The sequence below is a fragment of the Chlorocebus sabaeus genome, chromosome 11 (assembly GCF_047675955.1).
Source record: "Chlorocebus sabaeus isolate Y175 chromosome 11, mChlSab1.0.hap1, whole genome shotgun sequence".
Lineage (NCBI taxonomy): Eukaryota > Metazoa > Chordata > Mammalia > Primates > Cercopithecidae > Chlorocebus > Chlorocebus sabaeus.
The window spans coordinates 1,221,877-1,244,923 of NC_132914.1; the positions used below are offsets into that span (position 1 = coordinate 1,221,877).

Genomic DNA, 23,047 nt, shown 5'->3' on the forward strand with positions numbered 1-23,047 from the left:
TAAGTTTTATCAGAAATATTTAATCCGTATTTATATCTGTAAATCATAACATTTACAGTTGAAAAAGTAGATTTACATGCCCAGGTTATTCCAAACATGCTTAAAACTTTTCCAGTAATGTAATTAAGTGTCGGTTTTTAAATTTAAGTTTCAATTCCATGAAATAAGGTTAAAAATTCAGTTCCTCAGTCTCACTAGCCACCTTTCAAGCGCTCAGCACTCAGCGTCTGCATGTGGCTAGTGGCTACCGTGTTGGACAACACAGCTCTGGAATAACTGCTCACTGGATGGTTGGAAATTCAGGTCTGGAGTTTAGGAAAGAGGTAGCAAAACAGAAGTTAGAAGGGAAGAACTGTGAGGAACATGGGGATTAAAAAAAAAGTTTGTGACTTTGAACAAACCAATTTTAATCTTGGTGCTCCACTTACAATCGATAAAAGCATCCTGGTGAGAGTATAATAGTAGATGAACATGCATTATCTTGTAGTGGTCAAGATTCTGACTTTAGAGTTTGATAGAGCTCTGTGATCTTGGGCAACTTTCTGGGTCTAATAAAATCTTTCTCCTTGAAAGGGATTTGCTGTTGGGGTTAAATGAAGTATTGTGACAAATTTTTACTGCATGTAACACTGTATTTTTTTACTTTTAAGTTGCCATTTCTTTTTGGTGGGCTGTACCATCAACTTAATAATTCATCCTTTTTAGGGTAAAAGAAATATAATTTAGTTATACATGTTAATTATAAGCTGTATCCCAATTCAGAAACTTTAAAATATGAAAAACTGTGCATCTTAAAATATTAATATTGATGAGTGTTCATTATAAACTAGATACTGTGTTAAATGCTTTATATGGTGATATAAAAGGTTTGATTTTTATAAATATGCAATGTAATATGATATTTCTGTTGTAAAGTTTCATTTCAGTAAATTCTGTAATACAAATTTCTTGTACTTCTGGAAACTTTAAAATGCATGATGGTATAACTCCTTTCTTAGTTATTTCAGGGACCCCTGAATTCTGCTTGAATCTCTTTGGATACTTTTAAATGTATGATTTCTCCAGGCTAAATCTGCAGAATTTGAGTCTGTAATTCTACCGTAGTGAGTGCACATATAAAGAATTACTATTTAAAAAACTGCCTTGGTAGGGTTTATTCAGAGAGGCATGGTAACCGAGGAGAGGAAAATGGACTTTTCCAGATCGAAGAGAAAGGAAATATTGGCTGGGTGCCGTGCTCACGCCTGTAATCCCAGCACTTTGGGAGGCCAAAGTGAGCGGATCACTTCAGGTCAGGAGTTTGAGACCAGCCTGGCCAACATGGTAAAAACTCATCTCTACTAAAAATACAAAAATTAGCTGGGCGTGGTGGCGGGTATCTGTAATGCCTGCTATTCCGGAGGCTGAGGCAGGAGAATTGCTTGAACCCAAGAGGAGAGGTTGCAGTGAGCTGAGATCATGCCACTGTGTTCCTGCTTGGGCGACAGAGGAGGACTTTTTCTCAAAAAAAAAAAAAAAAGAAAAGAAATATGATTTTTTTTTTTTTTTTTCGAGACAGAGTTTCATTCTTGTCGCCCAGGCTGTAGTGCAATGGCACAATCTTGTCTCACTGCAACCTCCACCTCCCGGGTTCAAGTGATTCTGAGTAGCTGGAATTACAGGTGTGCACCAGCACACTTGGCTAATTTTTTTTTTTTTTATTATTAGTAGAGACAGGTTTTCACCATGTTGGCCTGGCTGGTCTTGAACTCCTGACCTCAGCTGATCCGTCCACCTTGGCCTCCCAAAGTGCTGGGATTCCAGACGTGAGTCACTGAGCCTGGCTGGCTATATGAATTTTAATGCTCTGCAAATTCTTTTCTTTTTTTGGAGACAGAGTCTCACTCTCTCGCCCAGGCTGGAGTGCAGTGGCATGGTCTCAGCTCACTGCAAGCTCTTCCTCCCAGGTTCACGCCATTCTCCTGTCTCAGCCTCCCGAGCAGCTGGGACTACAGGCGCCGCCACCATGCCCGGCTAATTTTTGTATTTTTTAGTAGAGACAGGGTTTCACCGTGTTAGTCAGGGTGGTCTCGATCTCCTGAACTCGTGATCCACCTGCCTCAGCCTCCCAAAGTGCTGGGATTACAGGCGTGAGGCGCCGCGCCAGGCTGCAAATTTTTTTCTGCGGTATTTTTCTTAAGTCTCATCTTCTGGCAGTGTGCCATTCCACCAGTTTCTTGGAGAAGACAAGAAACGTGTTTGTAATGCTTACCCATGCATCATATATACGGTGTACTAGGAAATCTTACTGCCTTTTTTGTGGTAGTGTCAGCATACCCACTCAGGTCTGAAATAATATTAGGCATTTTACATCTGTATTATTGGAAATAATGAAAAATCTTATATGTGCCAAGTACATTTGGTGATAGCAGCTGCAAGTGCTGTGTTGAAAATGACTTTGAGACTAGGTACAAAAGGACGAAATGTTCACCCTGGAATTACAGTGACTTCCCTTTTGTTTCTGTTTAGGTCTTCTTAACATTTTTCCTTTCTTTTGTTTTTTGAGACAGGGTCTCACTCCGTCACCCAGGCTGGAGTGCAGTGGTGCCGTCACCTCTCACGTTCACAGCAGCCTTGACCTTTTGGGCCCAAGCTGTCCTCCTACCTCAGCTCCCAAGTAGCTGGGACTACAGGCATACACCCCCACGCCTGGCTAATTAAAACAATTTTTTTGTAGAGACAGGGTCTCTCCATATTGCCCAGGTTGGTCTCAAACTCCTAGGCTCAAGCGATCTGTCTCCCGTGGCCTCCCAGAGTTCTAGGATTACAGGTGTGAGCCACCTTGTTTGGCCAACATTTTCCTTTTTAAATAAGTAGTGTTTACCTGTTTGGAAAATTTTGACAACTGTTAGGAAAAAACTAGGCTTCATCTCATCTTTTGACTCTGCTTGTATTTACAAAATTGAGAGTGTACTGTACATTAAAATATATTCTTGAAGGCCAGGCATAGTGGCTCATGCCTGTAATCCTAGCACTTTGGGAAGCCAAGTTGGGTGGATCACCTGAGGTCAGTAGTTCGAGACCAGCCTGTCTGGTTAGCCTGGCTAACATGGTGAAACCCTGTCTCTCCTAAAAATGCAAAAATTAACTGGGTATGGTTGAGAATGCCTGTAGTCCCAGCTACTTGGGAGGCTGAGGCATGAGAATTGTTTGAACTCAGGAGGCGGAGGTTGCAATGAGTGGAGATCACGCCACTGCACTCCAGTGTGGGCGACAGAGTGAGACTCTTAAAAAAAAATATATATCCTTTTTCATTATTGTATTATAAACGTTTTTTAAATGGCAGACATTGGTTTGTAAATGGTTTTTGTAGGCTTCATGTTAAGTCATAAATATTTCACTTAAACATTCCTCAATGAAATGAGTACTAATAAAGCTGGTATATCTTTATAAACTTTTCTCTACATTTTGGATCATTTGAGTAGATTGGATTTTCCTGTTCATAGAATTACTGGATCAAAAGATATGTTTTTAAGACCCTTACCAGAACCGTTTTCAAACTTGCTGCTTCTCAGATACTTTTATTGTTTTTGGAAAGAAACAAATACTTACTGGGTACCTGTAATTTTTCACTTAAACCCTTTTAAATTTATGTTTCAGACATGCAAAAAGATATAGAGAATTAGGTAATTAACATCTGTGTACCTACCACCTAGCTTAAGAAATAAACAGTTACAGAGTTAAAATTCCTGTGCCGCTCTTCCTGATTATAAATGTCTGTAATTACCAGCAGTGATGTGGATATTTAATCTTTTTTTTTTTTTTTTTGAGACAAGAGTCTTGCTCTGTTGCCAGGCTGGAGTGCAGTGGCGTGATCTTGGCTCACTGCAACCTCCGCCTCCTGGGTTCAAGCGATTCTCCTGCCTCAGCCTCCCGAGTAGCTGGGACTATAGGCACGTGCCACCATGCCCAGCTAATTGTATCTTTAGTAGAGACGGGTTTTCACCATGTTAGCCAGGATGGTCTCGATCTCTTGACCTCGTGATCTGCCTGCCTTGGCCTCCCAAAGTGCTGGGATTACAGGCGTGAGCCATTGCTCCCAGCTGATATTTAATCTTAACCATTAATTCAGGTCTACATCCAAGATCCTTTGGACCAGAATTCAGATTTTTTTTTCAGATTTTTAGATAAGTGATATGCATATACTATATATAACCTAACTTTTCAAGCATGTTTTGGGAATGGTCCCTAATTTCTTCATCAAACACTTTGGGATTACTGACCCAGTCCAGGTCTGGTTTTATTACCATATTAGTTACACATTTTTGGATTTTTAGACATTTTTGTTATTCAGACTTGTGAATAAAGGTTTGTGAACAGGTACATCTGTTTTACTTTGTTCAGCTTAATCACTCTGGTAGAATTTGAATAAAGGTTTGTGAACAGGTACATCTGTTTTACTTTGTTCAGCTTAATCACTCTGGTAGAATTTGTTGAACTTTTTGTTGAGCTGATCACAATGTAGTATGAGATGTATAAAATGCAAGATAACATAATTTTATGTCCAAACAATTTAATATTTTAGGATTTTATGAAATCAGGTTATCGGTGAGCACTGCAGTCGTTGGAGAAGGCTACACACAACCTAGAACTTGACTTGTTTCAACTAAGTGGCGCAGGTTGCTGTTATACCTAGAGAACCACTATGGTTAACAACCTTGTGTTTCTTTTTTTTGTTTTTGTTTTTGAGACGGAGTCTCACTCTCGCTCAGGCTGGAGTGCAGTGGCGTGATCTCGGCTCACTGCAAGCTCCGCCTCCTGGGTTAATGCCATTCTCCTGCCTCAGCCTCCTGAATAGCTGGGACTACAGGTGCCCGCCACCGCGCCTGGCTAATTTTTTGTATTTTTAGTAGAGATGGGGTTTCACTGTGTTAGCCGAGTTGGTCTTGATCTTCTGACCTTGTGATCCCCCCTCCTCGGCCTCCCAAAGTGCTGGAATTACAGGCATGAGCCACCGCGCCCAGCCCAACAACCTTGTGTTTATTTCTAAGTATCTAGCTTGACAAAATATTTGTCATGATGAGAACTTTGAGAGAACTTATAATTAACTTGATCAACTGATAAGAAGTATTAAAAACTGCGGTTAACTTGATTGTAAACTGAGTTACCCTTGCATTAAAAAAAGGTGAATAGTATCTGACAGGTGTTAAGATTGCTCCTTTACAAATTGCTGCTCCAAGCAGAGGTGGCCTTTCAGATAGGTTTGCCCTAAAACAGTGCTGCTTTAGCCACACTGTTGTATAGTTTTAGTGTCTAGTCAGTATTGGAGAATCAGATTAAGGTTACACAACTAGATGCATAGTGTTAGCAAACTTAATACATTTTAGTTACACGTTGAGTGTAGAAGCAGAGAAATCTGTGCCTTCATTGACTTGTAGATATTTTTTCCCCTCCCTCCTTTCCTTTCCTTTCCTCTCCTTTCCTTTCCTTTCCTTTCCTTTCCTTTCCTTTCCTTTCCTTTCCTTTCCTTTCCTTTCCTTTCCTTTCCTTTATTTTCCTTCCTCCCTCCCTCTCTCTCTCCCTCCCTCCCTCTCTCCCTCTCTTCCTCTCTTTTTTTTTTTCTTTTCCCTTTTCTTCCCTTTCCTTCCTTTTCTTCCTTTCTGTCTGTCTTTCTGTCTTTCCTGTTGGTCCTCGTTTGTCACCCAGGCTGGAGTATAGTGATGTGATCATAGGTTCCTACAGCCTCAAACTCTTGGGCTCAAGTTGTTTTGCTGCTACAGCCTCCCAAGTAACTAGGGCTAAAGATGTACGCCACCACACCTGGCTAATTAAAAAAATTTTTTGTAGAGACAAGGTCTTGCCGTGTTGCCCAGGCTGATCTGAAGTGATCCTTTCACCTTGGCTTCCCAAACTGTTGGGATTATAGGCGTAAGCCATGTGCCTGGTGATTTTTTTTTTTTTTTCAACTCTCCTGCTATTACAGAGGTATTAGCAATCAGGGTTCGTGCCTAGCCCATTAATTACTGTGTAAATTAGTGCTGAATGGTTGTGGAGGTCTTTATTTAAACCTGTAGTTTATAATGAGACTTAAAAAAAATACAAGTTTTTTTTTTTTTTTTTTGTTTGAGGTAGGGTTTCACTCTCTTGTCCATGCCGGGATGCAGTGATGTGTTCTTGGCTTACCGTAGCCTCTGTCTCTGGAGTTCAAGCAATTTTTATGACTCAGCCTCCTGAGTAGCTGAGATCATAGGCGTGTGCCATCATGCCTGGCTAATTTTGGTATTTTTGGTAGAGACAGGGTTTCACCATGTTGCCCAGGCTGGTCTTGAACTCCTGAGCTCAGGAGATCCACCCATCTTGGCCTCTCAAGCTGTTGGGATTACAGGCCTGTATTACAGGCCTGAGCCACCGCACCACGCCAAAAAAAAAAAAAGTAAAAGTAATACATGCTCACTATAAGAAGAAAATGGAACAGAGAAGAAAAGTATATAAGTAAGGAAAAAGGCGATTCCATCGGGTCTTTCAGAAATAGGCTGTTACCATACAATTCATATAAATATATATATATGTATGTGTATATGCAAATATATGTATATATATCCATTGTACTCAAATGAGATTGTCTTGTAAGCATTCTTCTATAACTTGCTTTTTTTCCACTTCACAATATGTTTTTGCATGTCAGATGTAGATATTTACTTAAATATTTTGTTTATTTTTGTTTATTTTGGTTTCTTTTACCTTTTTTTGAAACGAAATCTCTCTCTTGCCACCCAGGCTGGAGTGCAGTGGTGCAATCTCAGCTCACTGCAACCTCCGTTTCCCAGGTTCAAGCGATTCTCCTGCCTCAGCCTCCCAAGTAGCTGGGATCACAGATGCACACCACCATGCCTGGCTAATTTTTTTATTTTTAGTAGAGATGGAGTTTCACCATGTTGGCTAGGCTGGTCCCGAACTCCTGACCTCGAGTGATCTGCCTGCCTTGGCCTCCCAAAGTGTTGGGATCACGGGCATGAGCTACTGTTCCCAGCCTCTTTTTCTTTTTCTTTTTTCTTTTTCTTTTTTGAGAGAGTGTTGCTCTATTGCCCAGGCTGGAGTGCAGTGGCATGATCTTGGCTCACTGCAGCCTCTACCTCTGGGGTTCAAGCAGTCCTCCCACCTGAGTAACTGGTACTACAGGCACACACCCTGTAATGTGTAAGTTTTGTATTTTTTGCCCAGGTAAGTTTTGTGTTTTTTGATAGAGACGGGAATTCACCAGGTTGGCCAGACTGGTCTTGAACTCCTGACCTCAAGTGATCTGCCTGCCTCCGCTTTTTAAAGTGCTGGGATTACAAGTGTGAGCCATGCCTGGCCATTGTTTTTCCTTTTTTTTTTTTTTAATAAGGATTGTCTGAAAGAAATTTTTTTTAAACAGCAGCATTGTCTTTTATAGTTGAGAGATACATAAATTTATTCAGCTAATCTCTTGTTGGAAATTTAAGCTGTCTCGATGGTACAGACAATGCAATAATTGAATATCATTGCACATTATGTCCTTGAACCTGTGAAAATATATTTTATGGAGAATACTTTTTAAAGTGAAACTTCTAGTTCAACAGTGTGCATATTTTAAATTTTGATAGATTATGCCAAATTGTACTTCAGTGGGATTTTAAAATTTTGGTCTATTGTTCATGTTTTCACAGGGAACCTAGGAGAGCAGCATATTTCTCATCGCTAGTAGTAGTTATAAATAACCCTTTAAGAAAATGAACAGGATCTTTAGAAATGTTGAAGTACAGTATTAAAAATATTTGACTCGTTGATGAGCATAACCCCATTACATCAGGTTGGACTAGTAATTTTGAGATTTATGTCAGAATTTCACATATAATTATTTAAATAGCTAATAGGTGGTATATTAAATTTTCTGGTTCAACTTATAAATATCATAGCACATCTGTGTCAACCTAGTCAACCATAGTTAATTTGAAGTAAGCTACTGTGTTGCTATTAAATAATTTTTTGCTTTTATCCACCGGGCGCGGTGGCTCACGCCTGTAATCCCAGCACTTTGGGAGGCCGAGGCAGGTGGATCACGAGGTCAGGAGATCGAGACCATCCTGGCAAACATGGCGAAACCCCGTCTCTATTAAAAAAAAAAAAATACAAAAAACTAGCCGGGCGAGGTGGTGGGTGCCTGTAGTCCCAGCTACTCGGGAGGCTGAGGCAGGAGAACGGCGTGAAACCAGGAGGTGGAGCTTGCAGTGAGCCTAGATCGTGCCACTGCACTCCAACCTGGGTGACAGAGCGAGACTCCGTCTCAAAAAAAAAAAAAAAATTTTGTTTTTGCTTTCATTTGTCTTAAGAATATTTGGTGTTCCTTTGGAGACTCAGTTCGTAAAGAGCTATTATGATTTTTCTAGTCTATGAGGAGAGAGAGATTGCTGTCTGCCATTGCATGTTATGCTTGTAGCTATTTGGGGGAAGAGTGAGAATTAAAGGCTAACATACAATCATTGTGGGTAGAAGTATTTTTATTTTTAGACCTCTGAGTATAATGGATTTCTGTGGGGTGAGGTGAGACTGGGGCTGTTTTTCTCTCACAGTATGTATATAACCTTTGGGATCAGTGCTTTTCTTTTCTTTTTTTTGTTTCTTTTTTTTTTCAGTACACAGTTCCACTCTGTCACCCAGGCTGGAGTGCAGTGGCACGATCTTGGCTCACTGCAACCTCCACATCCTGGGTTCAAGTGATTCTCCTGCCTCAGCCTCCTGAGTAGCTTGGGTTACAGGTAAGTGCCACCACGCCCAGCTACTTTTTGTATTTTTAGTAGAGACGGGGTTTCACCATGTTGGCCTGCTGGTCTCAAACTCCTGACCTCAGGTGGTCCACCCACCTTGGCCTCCCAAAGTGCTGGGATTATAGGCGTGAGCCACTGTGCCTATTGTGAATATTCTTTGTGTTTTTTTCTGACAGGCTTTGTGATGTGAATAGTAGTGAATTGATAGTGAAACTGTATTGTTAATAAACTCATAATTTAAGATAAGGCAGATTTCTGGTAATATTCTTCTCAGAATTAGATTTTAGGAAATTTCTCTAAATGTAAATCCTGGAAAGCTTGCAGAGATTTAAATGCTGTTCTGGTATTTTTTTTTTTTTTTTTTTTTTTTGAGATGGTGTCTTGCTCTGTCACCCAGGCTGGAGTGCAGTGACACAATATTGGCTCAGTGCAGCCTCCGCCTCTCGGGTTCAAATGATTCTCATGCCTCAGCCTCCCAAGTAGCTGGGACTAGAGGCGCACGCTACCATGACCTGCTAATTTTTGTATTTTTCATAGAGATGGAGTTTTGCCATATTGGCCAGGCTGGCCTCGAACTCCTGGTCTCAGGTGATCTGCCCGCCTCAGCCTCCCAAAGTGCTAGGGTTACAAGAGTGAGCCACCATGCCCAGCCATATGGTATTTTTTAAAAACTCAAAATATAGGGTACAAAATTCATCTTAAGTGCTTGGTACATCTTTAGCTTGGTAGGTCTCTGACATAGAGTTTAATAGAGTTTTTTTAGTATTGAGAACCCATTTGTCCCCACAGACATGATATTTTCTGCATGTGGTTGCTCTTTGTGTGTGTTCATTTTTAATTTCTGTCTTAGACGAGAGGCATTAGTCCGTTGAGCTTATGCCATCTTCTTGGAATTAAGATTTCGCTACAGAAGTTTGCATTTTTACTAATGCAGGAAGAACAGTTTTTTAAAAAATTGAAATCTTGCCCATTTAGTTAATTATTTTCAGGGGATAGATGACAAAAATAAATAGCAAGACATGTACAGAAGGAGGTTGTCGGTTCATGGAATTAGTTTTATTTATTTATTTGTTTGTATTCAGAGTCTCACTCTGTTGCCCAGGCTGGGGCACAGTGGCGTGGTCTCAGCTCACGGCAGCTTCCACCTCCCGGGTCCAAGCGATTCTCCAAGTGACTCTCCTCCCTCAGCCTGTGGAGTTGCTGGGAGTACAGGTGGCGCCACCACGCCCGGCTAAGTTTTGTGTTTTGAGTAGAGACGGGGTTTCACCGTGTTAGCCAGGCTGGTCTCGATCTCCTGACGTCAAGTGATCTGCCCGCCTCGGCCTCCCAAAGTGCTGGGGTTACAGGCGTGAGCTACCACACCTGGCCTAATTCATGAAATTGGGATACTGTTTAAAGATAGAGAAAATTTTCTTAACTTGAGGAAAATGTTAAAAAATGCAATCATTATATTTATTTTGGATTACATCTAATTGCAGGTTCCATAAACTACATTCAAGATTATTGCTATTTAAATGTATGTGAACTATCTAATGATTTTTACGTGGGTTTAGATTAATTGTGGCCTTGGCAAACACTTACTGCTTGATTTGTGTGAGACACTGTGCTAGGTTTTGGAGATGGAGTAAGACATTCCTTTACTTTTAAGGAAGTGATTAAAATAATAGTTACATTATTTTAAAAGCCCCTGGTTCCCTCAGAGGAGCACCTGAATTAGACTGAGGGTCATGAAGGTTTGTGTAGGATTGTGACTGTTGAACTTAGTTTGGAAAAATGATCAGTAGTTAGCCAGTTAATGGGGCAAAAGAAGGTCATGGAAACCAGAGACAGCTTGGTATTTCAGGGAATTGCATAGACCTGATTATGGTTGTCACATGGAGAAGGAGAGTGGATAAGGAGTAGCTTCAGGGAGATAGTCAGGGCCAAGTGATGAAAAATCTCATATGCACTACCAAGGAATTCAGATTAAAAAAAAATATTTTTTGAGACAAGGTCTGGCTCTGTCTCCCAGGCTGGAGTGCAGTGGCGTGATCTCTGCTTACTGCAACCTCCGCCTGTTGGGCTGAAGTTATCCTCCCACCCCAGCCTCCCAAGTAGTTGGGATTACAGGTGTGTGCCACCTGGCCTGGCTAATTTTTTGTATTTTTAGTAGAAACGGGATTTCGCCATGTTGCCCAGGCCAGTCTTGAACTCCTGAGCTCAAGTGATCCTCCTGCCTCGGGTTCCCACAGTGCTGGGGTTATAGGTACGAGCCACCGTGCACAGCCAAGACATTTTAAAAACGTGGGAATACACAAGCACACGTTCCGTTAGCTGTCAGTGGGATCTTGTCACACGTCATGTAGCTCTGGAAAACACTTATGCACTCGTGAGAGGATCACAATGAAAAAGGCCAGTGACGTCATCCTGTCATGAAAATAGCTTTGCCCTCATGGACCTCCTGCAAGGGTCTTGAGCACCCCTGGAATCCCTTACCCATTTGGAGAGTCATCATATTAGAAGATCGTTATGGCACTGGTGTTGAGAATTGTTTAGAACTTATAAAAAGAATCACATTTAGTTTTGCTTTTTTGAGACAGGGTCTTGCCATGTCATCCACGGCATAGTGCAGTGGCACTGTCATGACTCACTATAGCCGTGAACTCTTGGTTTCAAGGAATCTTCCTGCCTCAGCTTCCTAAGTAGCTGGGACTACAGGCATAAGCCACTATGCTGGGCTATTTTTTTTTTTTTTTATTTTTTTGCAGAGATGGGGTCTTGCTGTGTTGTCCAGGCTGGTCTTGAACTCCTAGACTCAAGCAATTCTCCTGCCTTAGTCTCCCAAAGTGTTAGGATTATAGGCATGGGCCACTGTGTCTAGCCAAGAAGGACATTTTATATTGTCATCCAATATGCACACCTTAACCATTGCAGAAAACAAGACTATATTATCTCTTGCTGCATTACAAGTTACTTCAAAACTTACTGGACTTAAAGAACAAACATCTGGCTGGGCACAGTGGCTCATGCTTGTAACCCCAGCACTTTGAGAGACCAAGGCAGGTGGATCACCTGATATCAGGAGTTTGAGACCAGCCTGGCCAATATGGCGAAACTCCATCTCTACTAAAAATACAGAAATTAGCAGGGCCTGGCGGCACATTCCTTTAATCCCAGGTACTTGGGAGGCTGAGGCAGGAGAATCGCTTGAACCTGGGAGACAGAGGTTGCAGTGAGCCGAGATTGTGCTACTGCACTCCAGCCTGGGCAACAGAGTGAGACTCTGTCTCAACAAAACAAAAAGAAACATCTCAGATTCTATGAAGAGTATGTACTGGGTGATTCTGACTCAGGGTCTCTAGTGAGGTTGCAGTCAACATGTTGACTGCTGAGTTTACACTCATTTCAATTCTTGACTGAGATTGGAGGATCTTTGAAGCTATCTCACATGGCTGTTGGCAGGAAGCCTCAGTTCCTGAATATGTGACTCTCTTCACAGGGTAGTTTGAAGTTTGAGTGTCCTCATGACATGGCAGCTGGATTCCTGAGAGAGAGTGATTTGAGAGAGTGACCAAGACAGAAGCTCCAGTGTCTTTTAAGAGTTAGTCATGAAAGTACATCATTGGAAGCAAGTCAGTAAGTTCAGTCTACACTCAAGGGGAGGAAATTTACTCTCCCTCTTAAAAGGAGGAGCATTAAATAATTTATGGACATACTTTAAAAGTACCACAAATAATTGTCAGGAGAATGAATCTCCCATGAGCTTCCTGTTTCTTTTTTTTGAGATGCAGTCCTGCTCTTTCGCCCAGGCAGGACAGGAGTACAGTGGCGCAGTCTGGGCTCACTGCAACCTCCACCTCCCGGGTTCAAGCGATTGTCCTGCCTCAGCCTCCCAAGTAGCTGGGATTATAGGCGTGTGCCACCATGCCCGGCTAATTTTTGTATTTTTAGTATAGACGGGGTTTCACCATGTTGGCCAGGCTGGTCTCAAACCCCTGATCTCAAGTGACCCGCCTGCCTCAATGTCCCAAAGTGCTAGGATTACAGGCATGGGCCACCGCGCCCAGCCGAGAGAGACTCTTATTTCATATACACCCTGCTGGGTGTGCTAGGAATGCAAGCAGGGCCTCGACTGTTCCTAACCCAGCCGTTTTTCAGGACTGTGTTTGCAGCAGGCCACTTTGCGGGAGGAGGTGATGTCTTTCATCGGGACAAAGAGCAGGCCTACTTACTACTTACTGTAAAAGTGGTGGATTCTGGCCGGACACCGTGGCTCACGCCTATAATCCCAGCATTTTGGGAAGCCGAGGCGGGTGGGTCACGAGGTCAGGAGTTCGAGACCATCCTGACTCACACGGTGAAACCCTGTCTCTACTAAAAAATACAAAAAAATTAGCTGGGCGCGGTGGCGGGCGCCTATAGTCCCAGCTACTTGGGAGTCTGAGGCAGGAGAATGGCGGGCACCCGGAGGCGGAGCTTGCAGTGAGCCGAGATTGCGCCACTGCACTCCAGCTTGGGCAACAGAGCGAAACTCTGTCTCAAAAAAACCCCCAAACCAAAACAAAACAAAACACAAAAAGGTGGATTCCCTAAGCCCAGTGTTCCTTAGCTGTGATGCAAACCCGCTGCATGTCACCTTATGGAACTTGGGGGTAACACTGCAAACATGCTCATGCTTGCTGTGCTGTGAGTAATAAAGTTCTTTGTGTTTGACCCAGGAGGCTCATGTGTTCTGTCAGTATCCATGAAATGGTCATAGGCTGATGTATTAACCTGTAAGTAGGGTTAAATAAAACCCTAGTTCCTTCACAGTTGTCAACAATGCTTATGTTTACTTTAGTGTGATGCACTGTGAAAATAAGCTATACGTTTTATTTTCAGTTCTATTTATCTGTTTATTTTAGAAAGCCTATCTCTATTCTCCTAGAGATAGGATCTTGCTGTGTTGTCCAGGCTGGTCTTGAATTCCTTGACTCAAGCAATCCTACTGCCTTGGTCTCCCAAAGTGCTAGGATTACAGGCACGGGCTGCTGTGCCTGGCCAAGAAGTACCTTGTATATTGTGATCCAGTATGCACATGTGCGTGCCTGTGCACTCCTGAGACATTGCAGAAAACTACACAACACTACTATCTCTTGTTGCGTTACAATTACTTCAGAACTTACTGAATTTGAAAAACAAACATCCCAGATTTCATGAAGAGTGTGTTGGGTGGTTCTGGCTCAGGGTATCTAGTGATTTTATTTCATTTAAAACAAACAAGAAAACAAGCTTGGTTGCAGTTTATCAAGCTGATTTCACAACCTATTATTGGGTCATAATTCTAAGTTTGAAAAACACTGATTAGGGGACTGATACGATTTGGCTGCATCCCCAGAAATCTCATCTTGTAGTTTCCATAATCCCTACATGTTGTGGAGGGACCTGGTGGCAACGGAATCATGGAGTCGGTTACTCCATGCTGTTCTGATAGTGAGTGCCCACGAGATCGATTTTTTGTTTTCTTTTTTGAGACAAGAGTCTTGCTCTGTCACCCAGGCCTGAGTGCAGTGGCATAAGGCTCACTGAAACCTTTGCCTCCTGGGTTCAATTGAGCATGTCTGGGTAATATTTGTATTTTTAGTAGAGACAGGGTTTCACCATGTTGGCCAGGCTGGTCTTGAACTCCTGATCTCAAGTGATCCATCGACCTTGGCCTCCCAAAGTATTGGGATTACAGATGTGAGCTACCATGCCCAGCCTAGATCTGATGGTTTTATAAGGGTCTCTGCCCCCTTTGCTTGGCACTTCTTCCTGCTGCCATGTGAAGGAGGATGTGTTTGCTTCCCCTTCTGCCACGATTGTAAGCTTCCTGAGGCCTCCCCAGCCCTGCAGAACTGTGAGTCAATTAAACCTCTTTCTTTTATAAATTACCCAGTCTTGTGGGCAGTTCTACATGGAGCTTGAGAATGGACTGATACAGGACTCGGAGGCTAGAGGCGGGCAGTCAGGTTAGAAAGTTGTTTTAATCAGGTAGGAGAGGATGGCATAAACCAAGGTACTAATTGTGGGAATGGAGGAAGAGGGTCAATTTAAGAGGTATCTGGAAATCAAAGAAACAGGAATTGTATTTTTTTGATAATATGTGTATATATGGAATATGAAGATTTCGGAAGGACACTCAGGCTCTGGCTTGAGCAGCTGATGTTATTCATTTGAATAGATGTTGTCCACTGCCCTGTTCTTTATTTTATTTTATTTTATTTCCCTGCAGCAGCAGGTTTGGTTATGGAGCGGGGAGACCTTGATGTGGAATTCAGTTTGGGGGCAGGTGTGTTTGAGGTGCATGTGAGGAGTATAAGTGAAGATGTCCAGAAGTGGAATACATAGTTCTGATTCTGAAAGGAGAAGTAAAAAAGTACTGGAGAAGTAGTAAATTTGGAGTCTTTGTTGTACATATGTTATTTTAAGCTGGTGGAGGCAGCGAGAAAGGATTTCTTAAGGATGATATTGTAGTGTGAGAATAACATAGGGATGAAGATCAGAAACATTTAAGGGAGGAACAAACAAAGGAGGAGGAGGGTTAGAAGAAAAGAGCATATGATATAAAAAAACCAAGAGAGGAGAGTGTCAAAAAATTGGGAGTGCTTAAGAAACGGTATATTTATAGACGGAAGTTAAAAAGGCATTAGAGAGGAAAAGCGATCATTAACTAAGGTTTCTCTGGAGAAGCCAGAGGGAATAGGGACTAAAGTACCCTGTGGAAGGATTAGCTGTAGCCCACTTCCAGCAGAATAGAGGAAGTTAAGGATGGTTGTTGCTGTAAATGAACATGTGGTGAGAGGAAGTTGAGATAGTTCTTGTTTGATTTCTCTGTTTCTCTCTAATGTAGGAGGTGAGATACATAAATTTGGTAGGGCTGTCATAAGAAAGGGCTGTCATCAGCTGGGCGTGGTGGCTCACGCCTGTAATCCCAGTAATTTGGAAGGCTGAGGCAGGTGAATCTCTCGGGCCTAGGAGTTTGAGACCAGCCTGGGCAACATGGTGAAACCCCACCTCTACCAAAAATACAAAAATTAGCTGGGTGTGCTGGTGCTTGCCTGTAGTCTCAGCTTGTAGTCTCAGCTACTCGGGTGGCTGAGGTGGGAGAAGTGCTTGAGCCTGGGAGGTTGAGGCCATGGGGAGCTGTGATCCTACCACTGCACTCCAGCCTAGGTGACAGAGGAGACCCTATCTCAGCAAACAAAAACACAAAACATCTCCCACTCCTCCACCCCCACACACAAGACCACTGATGATGTGGCTTAACAACAATTTCTTTTTTTTTTGTTCCAAGACAGTCTCGCTCTGTCGCCCAGGTTGGAGTGCAGTGGCGCCATCTCTGTTCACTGCAACCTCCGCCTCCCGGGTCCAAGCGATTCTCCTGCCTCAGCCTCCGGAGTAGCTAGAACTACAGGCACGCGCCACCATGCCCAGCTAATTTTTGCATTTTTAGTAGAGACAGGGTTTCACCATGCTGGTCAGGCTGGTCTTGAACTTCTGACCTCAGGTGATCCACCCATTGTGGCCTCCCAAAGTGTTGGGATTGCAGGCATGAGCCATCGTGCCTGGCACAAGAATTTATTTTCTCATCATTCTGGAAGCTAGAATTCTGAGACAAAGGTGTTGGCCTGGTTGGTTTCTTCTGGAGGCCGATCTCCCTGGGTTGTACGTGGCCGTTTTCTGGTGTCTTTACATGGTCTTTCCTCTGTGCTTGCCTGTGTCCTAGTCTGTTTTTATAGGGATACTAGTTATATTGGATTAGAACCCACCCCAGTACCCTCCTTGAGCTTTAATTCTTTAAGGACCCTATCTAAAATATGGCCACATCCTGAGGTATGGGGGTTAAGACTTCAATTTAGGAATTTTGGATTAGGGGACACAATTCATTAAAATGATGAAGTCATTTGCTGAAAGTGAGAGGCCGAAGGCCGAGATTTGAAATAACCCACCATAACAAATATGGCATAGGAAGCTAACTAAGAGACTTGTGGGGCTCTGGGAGAGAAACACGGGCCCAGCTGAGGTAGGAAATCAAACTGAACAGCTGCATGATTTTCTGCAGCAGCATCCGGGACTCTAGGTATATAAATCAATCACTAAAGGTGTTTCTCTTGACTTAATTTAGAGAAAGAGTTTAAAATATGTGCAATCTTCCCCAAACTTTTGTGGTATATTTTATATACAGTCATTGCACATATTTAAAGTATATAGTTTGATCAGTTTTAACATAGATACATGCCTGTGAAACCATCATCCCGAACACAATAGAGAACATTTCAGTCACCCCCAAAAGTTTCCCCTGCTCCTTTATGATCCGTGCCTCCCTCTACCCAGTCCCTAGTCGTGTACTTAGTAACTTTCTGTCATAATACATCTAGAATTTTACATAAATTGAGTCATACTGTGTGACTTATTTGGTCATATTTTTGGTCAGATTGTTTAAAGTGCAAGAACTATTATTTTGTGGCTTTATTCCATATTTTTAAAAAGAATTTTTAAAAAACACCGTCTTCCCTGAAGCTCATGAGATTAAAAAGCTATATGAGGGCTTCCCTCAGATATGACTGGTGAATTCCTTCCCTTGTCCTATAAATGAATATAGTTCTGAAAATAACAGACTCCACTTGGAAATACCATTTGGATTTGAAAGTGACTTGAATAATAGAGTGCACCTGCTGGTGTTGAAAACAACGTGGATTTGTGTTACTGGATCTTAGCCTCTTCCGTGTGATTTACGTCCTCCGCTACGTGGAAATAGTTCTGCACGGCCGCGGAGGTGGGTTTTTTTGTTTTTTTTTTTTTGGTGAATGTGGAAGTTTAAAATTCTCATGGTGTGATTCCTGAAACTCTTGCGTTTCTGAATTATTTTATTGTTTGACTTACTTTGTTCTGCCTACCATCTTTTAAAAAAGACTTTCTCCTACTTAATGGAAAGATATAAGTGATTGTTTAAGTTTTACACCTGGGAAAATCTAAGACGTAACCTCAAGTTTAGAGTGGTAAATGAGTAGGATACGCTACCTTAAATTGTGAGAACCTTTAATATCCTGGGACACTTGAGACGTTAACATCAGCAGATGATGGTGGTTAAGCATGATAGTTAACAGCCTCCAGGGATCTGGAATTAGGCTGCCTTAATTCAAATCTGGACCCTACCATTTAATAGCTGTGTGTCTTTAGATAAGTCACTTAAGCCGTCTAAGCCACAACTTTCTTTATCTGTAAAATGGAAATAATGACAGGACCCATCTTATTCATACAAAATACTAAATTATGCATTAATATTGAATAATATAAATATTAAATCTTATAAAACTCATAGTACAGTGCCTGGCATATGAAACACACACTCACTAAATGTTAGCTTTTGTTATCATTGAAAGGATTCCAGATAATTAATGGCTCCCTTATTTTATGCAATATTCAAATTACTTAAAAAAAGAAAAAACTTTGTATCCCTCTTCCATCTTGAAATAGAATTCATCTGAAGTAGTGATTTGTAGATTACTACCTGTCACCCACTTTACAGTCCAGATTACTCATGAAAAGGAATTTTTACTTCATGAGCTAGGTTAGTCCTGGAAAGGAATTTCATAACATTACTAACAAAATATTGCCATTTCTGAACTCAGTGTGCCATAGCAATTTCTGAGATGGAGGGAGATTGGAGTCTTTCCTTAAAGGGTCAGGTTCTGTGTATTTCCTGTCTTGTTTGTTGTTAGCCCTGGGCTTTGTTTACTAGTTCAGTAATATAGAGATGAGACCGCCTGTGTGTTCACTTTTTTTAGGATTTTTAACCTGTTTGAGTTTGACCAGAATAGATACTGTCTTTAGAATCTTATTTTTGACAATATGATTTACTTGGGTACTATTTTCAAAGAAGAAACACTTATAAGAATCAATTTACATAACAATGGATTTTTGGAAAATATTGTTTAATATGCTGAAGACTGTTGTTACTTGACCTAAGCCAATTCTTTGAAATGATGCCAGGAAATCAGAGAGAGCTAGTTTAGATCTGTATTGTCTTTGAAAGAAGTGTATAAAGTTGATAGCTATAGTATAGTGGGTTCTGCATCCGCAGAACTAACCAACTGTGGACCAAAAATATTTGGGAAGGAATTTTAAAGTCACCTTGAAAAAAAAAATGGGGAGAAAAAAAAACTTGGGAAAAAATAATACAACATGGAAAAATAATAAAAATAAACACAATAAGTATAACAATTTATATAGCATCTACATTGTATGAAGTATTATAAGGAATTTAGAGATGATTTAAAGTGTACTGGAGGATGTCCATAGATTTTAGGCAATTACTGTGTCAGTTTGAATCAGGGACTTGAGCAGCCTGGGATTTTTGCTGTCTGGGAGGGTCTTGGATATCTGGATACGTTCTGCTGGAGCCAGTCCCCAGCAGATACCAAGGGACAGCTGCCTGTGGTTTTAAAATTTGTTTTAATTATACTTGTAAAGTATGAACATGTTTTCTTTTTTGAAAAAAAAATTCAGGTGCTTTATGGTCGTTTGAGTGTACAGCTTTATAAGTGGAGTTAAAGCCTTCACAAACATTTTTCCCCTTTACAACACAAGTTGCCTTCCCTGTAATTATTGCTGTCTCAAAATTGGCATTTCCCATGTAGGAATTCTTTACATACCCTGTTTACAGATCATTATACTATGTTGTCTGTATTTTTTACCTAGCTTTTGGTTTATCTTTTAATTTTATTTACAGTGTTTTTTGGTGTAATACTTTGTCATTTTGGCATAATTAAGTGTATTGGTTGTTGTTCTTTATGGTTTTTGTTTCTGGTTTTTTATTTAAGGAGACTTTTCCTAACTCAAGTTCACAAGGATATTCTTCAAAATTTTCTTCTAGTACTTTTAATGGTTTAAAAAATTTATATCTTTAACGTATATGGAATTTATTTTGGTGTACTATGTGAAGACAAGTATGCTTAATTTTTCTCGAAGAGCAACGAGTATTTAAACCTCATTTATTGAGTGATTTTTCATTTCCTCACTGTGTTAGTCTGTTCTCATGCTGCTAATACAGACATACCCGAGACTAGGTAATTTAAAAAGGAAATTTTTTTTTTTTTAATTTAGATGGAGTCTCGCTCTTGTCACCCAGGCTGGAGTGCAGTGGCACGATCTTGGCTCACTGCATTGTCTGCCACCTGGGTTCAAGCTTCTCATGCCTCAGCCTCCTGAGTAGCTGGGATTACAGGCACCTGCCACCATGCTCGGTTAATTTTTGTGCTTTTAGTGAGATGGGGTTTCGCCATGTTGATCGGGTTGGTCTCGAACTCCTGACGTCAGGTGATACACCCTCCTTGGCCTCCCAAAGTGCTGAGATTACATGTGAGCCACCGCACCCTGCCAGGAAAGAGGTTTAATGGACTCTCAGTTCCATATGGCTGGGGAGACCTCACAATCATGGCAGAAGGCGAATGAGGAGCAAAATTATGTCTTACATGGCGACAGGCAAGAGAACTTGTACAGGGGAACTCCCATTTATAAAACTGTCAGATCCCATGAGACTTACTACCGCAAGAACAGTAGAGGGTAAACCGCTCCCATGATGCAGTTAAGTACACCTGGCCCCACCCTTGACACAGGAAGATTTTTACAATTCAAGGGGAGATTTGGGTGGGGACACAGCCAAACCATGTCACTCACTGTTTTGAAATATTACTTTTAACATATATTAAATTCCCATATATAATTTAATATATGTTTTTGGGCTAGTACTATACAGTTTTCATTACTATAGTTTTACAAGGCTACACTACTTCATGAGAAACCTTGCAGTTCAGATGTGGTTTTGTTGTCAGGAATTTTTTCCAGTAATACTTAGTGGGCATTATGTAGTATCCAGTAATCACACACATTGTTTTCTTAATGAAATGTATGAAGTCACACTATGTGGGATACATATAAACAGTAAGTAAGCTTGAGTCAGGTCCAGTTTTGCTGCTAGATGAGTTAAAAGGAAAAACTTATTTTCAGAGCTTTTTTAATTTTTGCAGTACAAATAAAGAATTACGGATTCGTAATTTATCTTGCTGTTGAGGGCTGTTTTCCTTCTTTGTTCATCTGTTTTAAATTGTTTGGTTACTCTTGTATCTTTACTCTCCGTTTGAATTTTAGAGTCAGTTTGTCGAGTTACTTGAAAAATCCTTCAACACCTGTGAAAGGAAGGGATCTACAGCTGGTTAGCAAAATCCTGTAGAGATTTTTCACTGGGATTGTGCTAAGTAGTTGGGGAGGAACTGAATCTTAACAGTGTTTGTCTTCTCGTCCATGAACACAGTTAACTTTTCTTTTGTTTAGATGTTCTTTTATGTCTTTCAGTAAAGTTTTAGTTTTTTCCCCCAAAATGCTTGTACATTTTTGTTGATTTATATCAAAGTACTTTTATGGTTTTGTTGCTGTTGTGAATGGGATTTTAAATTAAAAACTGCATTTTCTAGTTGTTACTTTGATTTATACATGAAAATATTGAAATTTATATATTGATAGTGAGTCTGACCAGTTTGTTGAGTTCTGTTATTCTAATAACTTGTCAGTTGATTATCTTGGGTTTTCAGTTAGAAAATCATATATTCAGACATTGATTTTAATCTTTTCCTTGTCAGTCTTTATACTTCTTGTTTTTTTTTCTCATTCTTTTTTGTAGAGACAGGGTCTTGCTATGTATCCCAGGTTGGTTTTGAACTCCTGGCCTCAAGCGATCTTCCTACCTTGTCCTCCCAAAGTGCTGGGATTATAGGCATGAGCCATTGCACCTGGCACTTTGTTTTGGTTTGTTTTCCAGTTGCATGGTATGTTTTCAGCATTCAGTTTTGAGACATCTAAAATATCTCTAAAATATTGTTTACTATGAAGTACATTATGCTGTAATCACATTCTGAATGCCTGAGTAAATACATGGTAGAAGGGGTAGATTTTCTTTAAGTGGGGGTAATGGAAAGTTTCTGAGAAGGGAAATATTTATTATTGGAGGATTTAATGTGTGATCTTTTCGTTACAGATATGGTGTAAGATACTTCTTCAAGATTGGACAGCTGGGGACCTTCTTCTGATTAACCTTAAACCATAGAGACACCTCACAAAGTTCCCATTTTTCGTTGTTGTTGATTTTCTGCTTTACACCTTTTCTGATCTTGCAACCATGTATGGAAGTGCTCGCTCTGTTGGGAAGGTGGAACCGAGCAACCAGAGCCCTGGGCGTTCACCCAGGCTTCCACGTTCCCCTCGCTTGGGTCATCGTCGAACCAATAGTACAGGAGGGAGTTCGGGAAGCAGTGTTGGAGGTGGCAGTGGGAAAACCCTTTCAATGGAAAATATACAGTCTTTAAATGCTGCCTATGCCACCTCTGGCCCTATGTATCTAAGTGACCATGAAAATGTGGGTTCAGAAACACCTAAAAGCACCATGACACTTGGCCGTTCTGGGGGACGTCTACCTTATGGTGTTCGGATGACTGCTATGGGGAGTAGCCCCAACATAGCTAGCAGTGGGGTTGCCAGTGACACCATAGCATTTGGAGAGCATCACCTCCCTCCTGTGAGTATGGCATCCACTGTGCCTCACTCCCTTCGTCAGGCGAGAGATAACACAATCATGGATCTGCAGACACAGCTGAAGGAAGTATTAAGGGAAAATGATCTCTTGCGGAAGGATGTGGAAGTAAAGGAGAGCAAATTGAGTTCTTCAATGAATAGCATCAAGACCTTCTGGAGCCCAGAGCTGAAGAAAGAACGAGCCCTGAGAAAAGATGAAGCTTCCAAAATCAGCATTTGGAAGGAACAGTACAGAGTTGTACAGGAGGAAAACCAGGTAAGTTCTACCTATGTGTTTAACTGTGTTGGCTGAATTCATGTATGTGAATGAAATAGCCTTTTTTTTTTTTCCCTTTTCCTAGATTTTTCCCTTCGTAGTATATGTATCTTCCTTTTTCCTATTTATTTTACTATTTTGTGTCCTCCATTTCTCAGCCCTTTCCAAATTTGGTCCTGTGCCCTGTTTTTTCCTAGTTGCCCATGTCTGCTTGCTTCCATTCTTGCTTGGTTCTTTTCTCTGGTTTCTGTTTCTCTTCGTGTCTTTCCTTTCAGCATATGTTATCTTTTTTTTTTTTTTCAATTCTTCTGAGGTTATAATTTTGCCACACACTGTAATATCTATTACCAAATGTATTTAGACTAGGTAACTTCAGTGTAAGGTATACCATTAAGATTTGTCATGATGTCAAAAAGTCATTCTTAAAAACAAAACAAAA

At 41.1% G+C, this 23,047-nt stretch overlaps 2 protein-coding genes across 15 annotated transcripts in view; one reads left to right on the forward strand and one right to left on the reverse strand.

The window, feature by feature from the left end:
• The window catches only part of LOC140712712 (uncharacterized), a 77,262-nt gene extending 64,311 nt beyond the window's left edge, over window positions 1-12,951 (reverse strand). Inside the window, exon 1 of the mRNA XM_073020305.1 lies at window positions 12,888-12,951. Within this exon, the coding sequence (XP_072876406.1) occupies window positions 12,888-12,951 (64 nt within the window). The remainder of the gene's footprint in view (window positions 1-12,887) is intronic.
• Window positions 1-23,047, forward strand: part of ERC1 (ELKS/RAB6-interacting/CAST family member 1) — a 547,409-nt gene that overhangs the window by 18,795 nt on the left and 505,567 nt on the right. For 12 of the 14 annotated variants that reach the window (XM_073020334.1, XM_073020331.1, XM_073020338.1 and 9 more), the window contains one exon: window positions 21,799-22,608. In XM_073020334.1, the coding sequence (XP_072876435.1) occupies window positions 21,940-22,608 (669 nt within the window). In that variant the 5' untranslated portion in view covers window positions 21,799-21,939. Of the gene's footprint in view, window positions 1-8,367; window positions 8,757-21,798; window positions 22,609-23,047 lie in introns of those variants that run through there. The other 2 variants (XM_073020333.1, XM_073020341.1) reach the window with 2 other exon arrangements.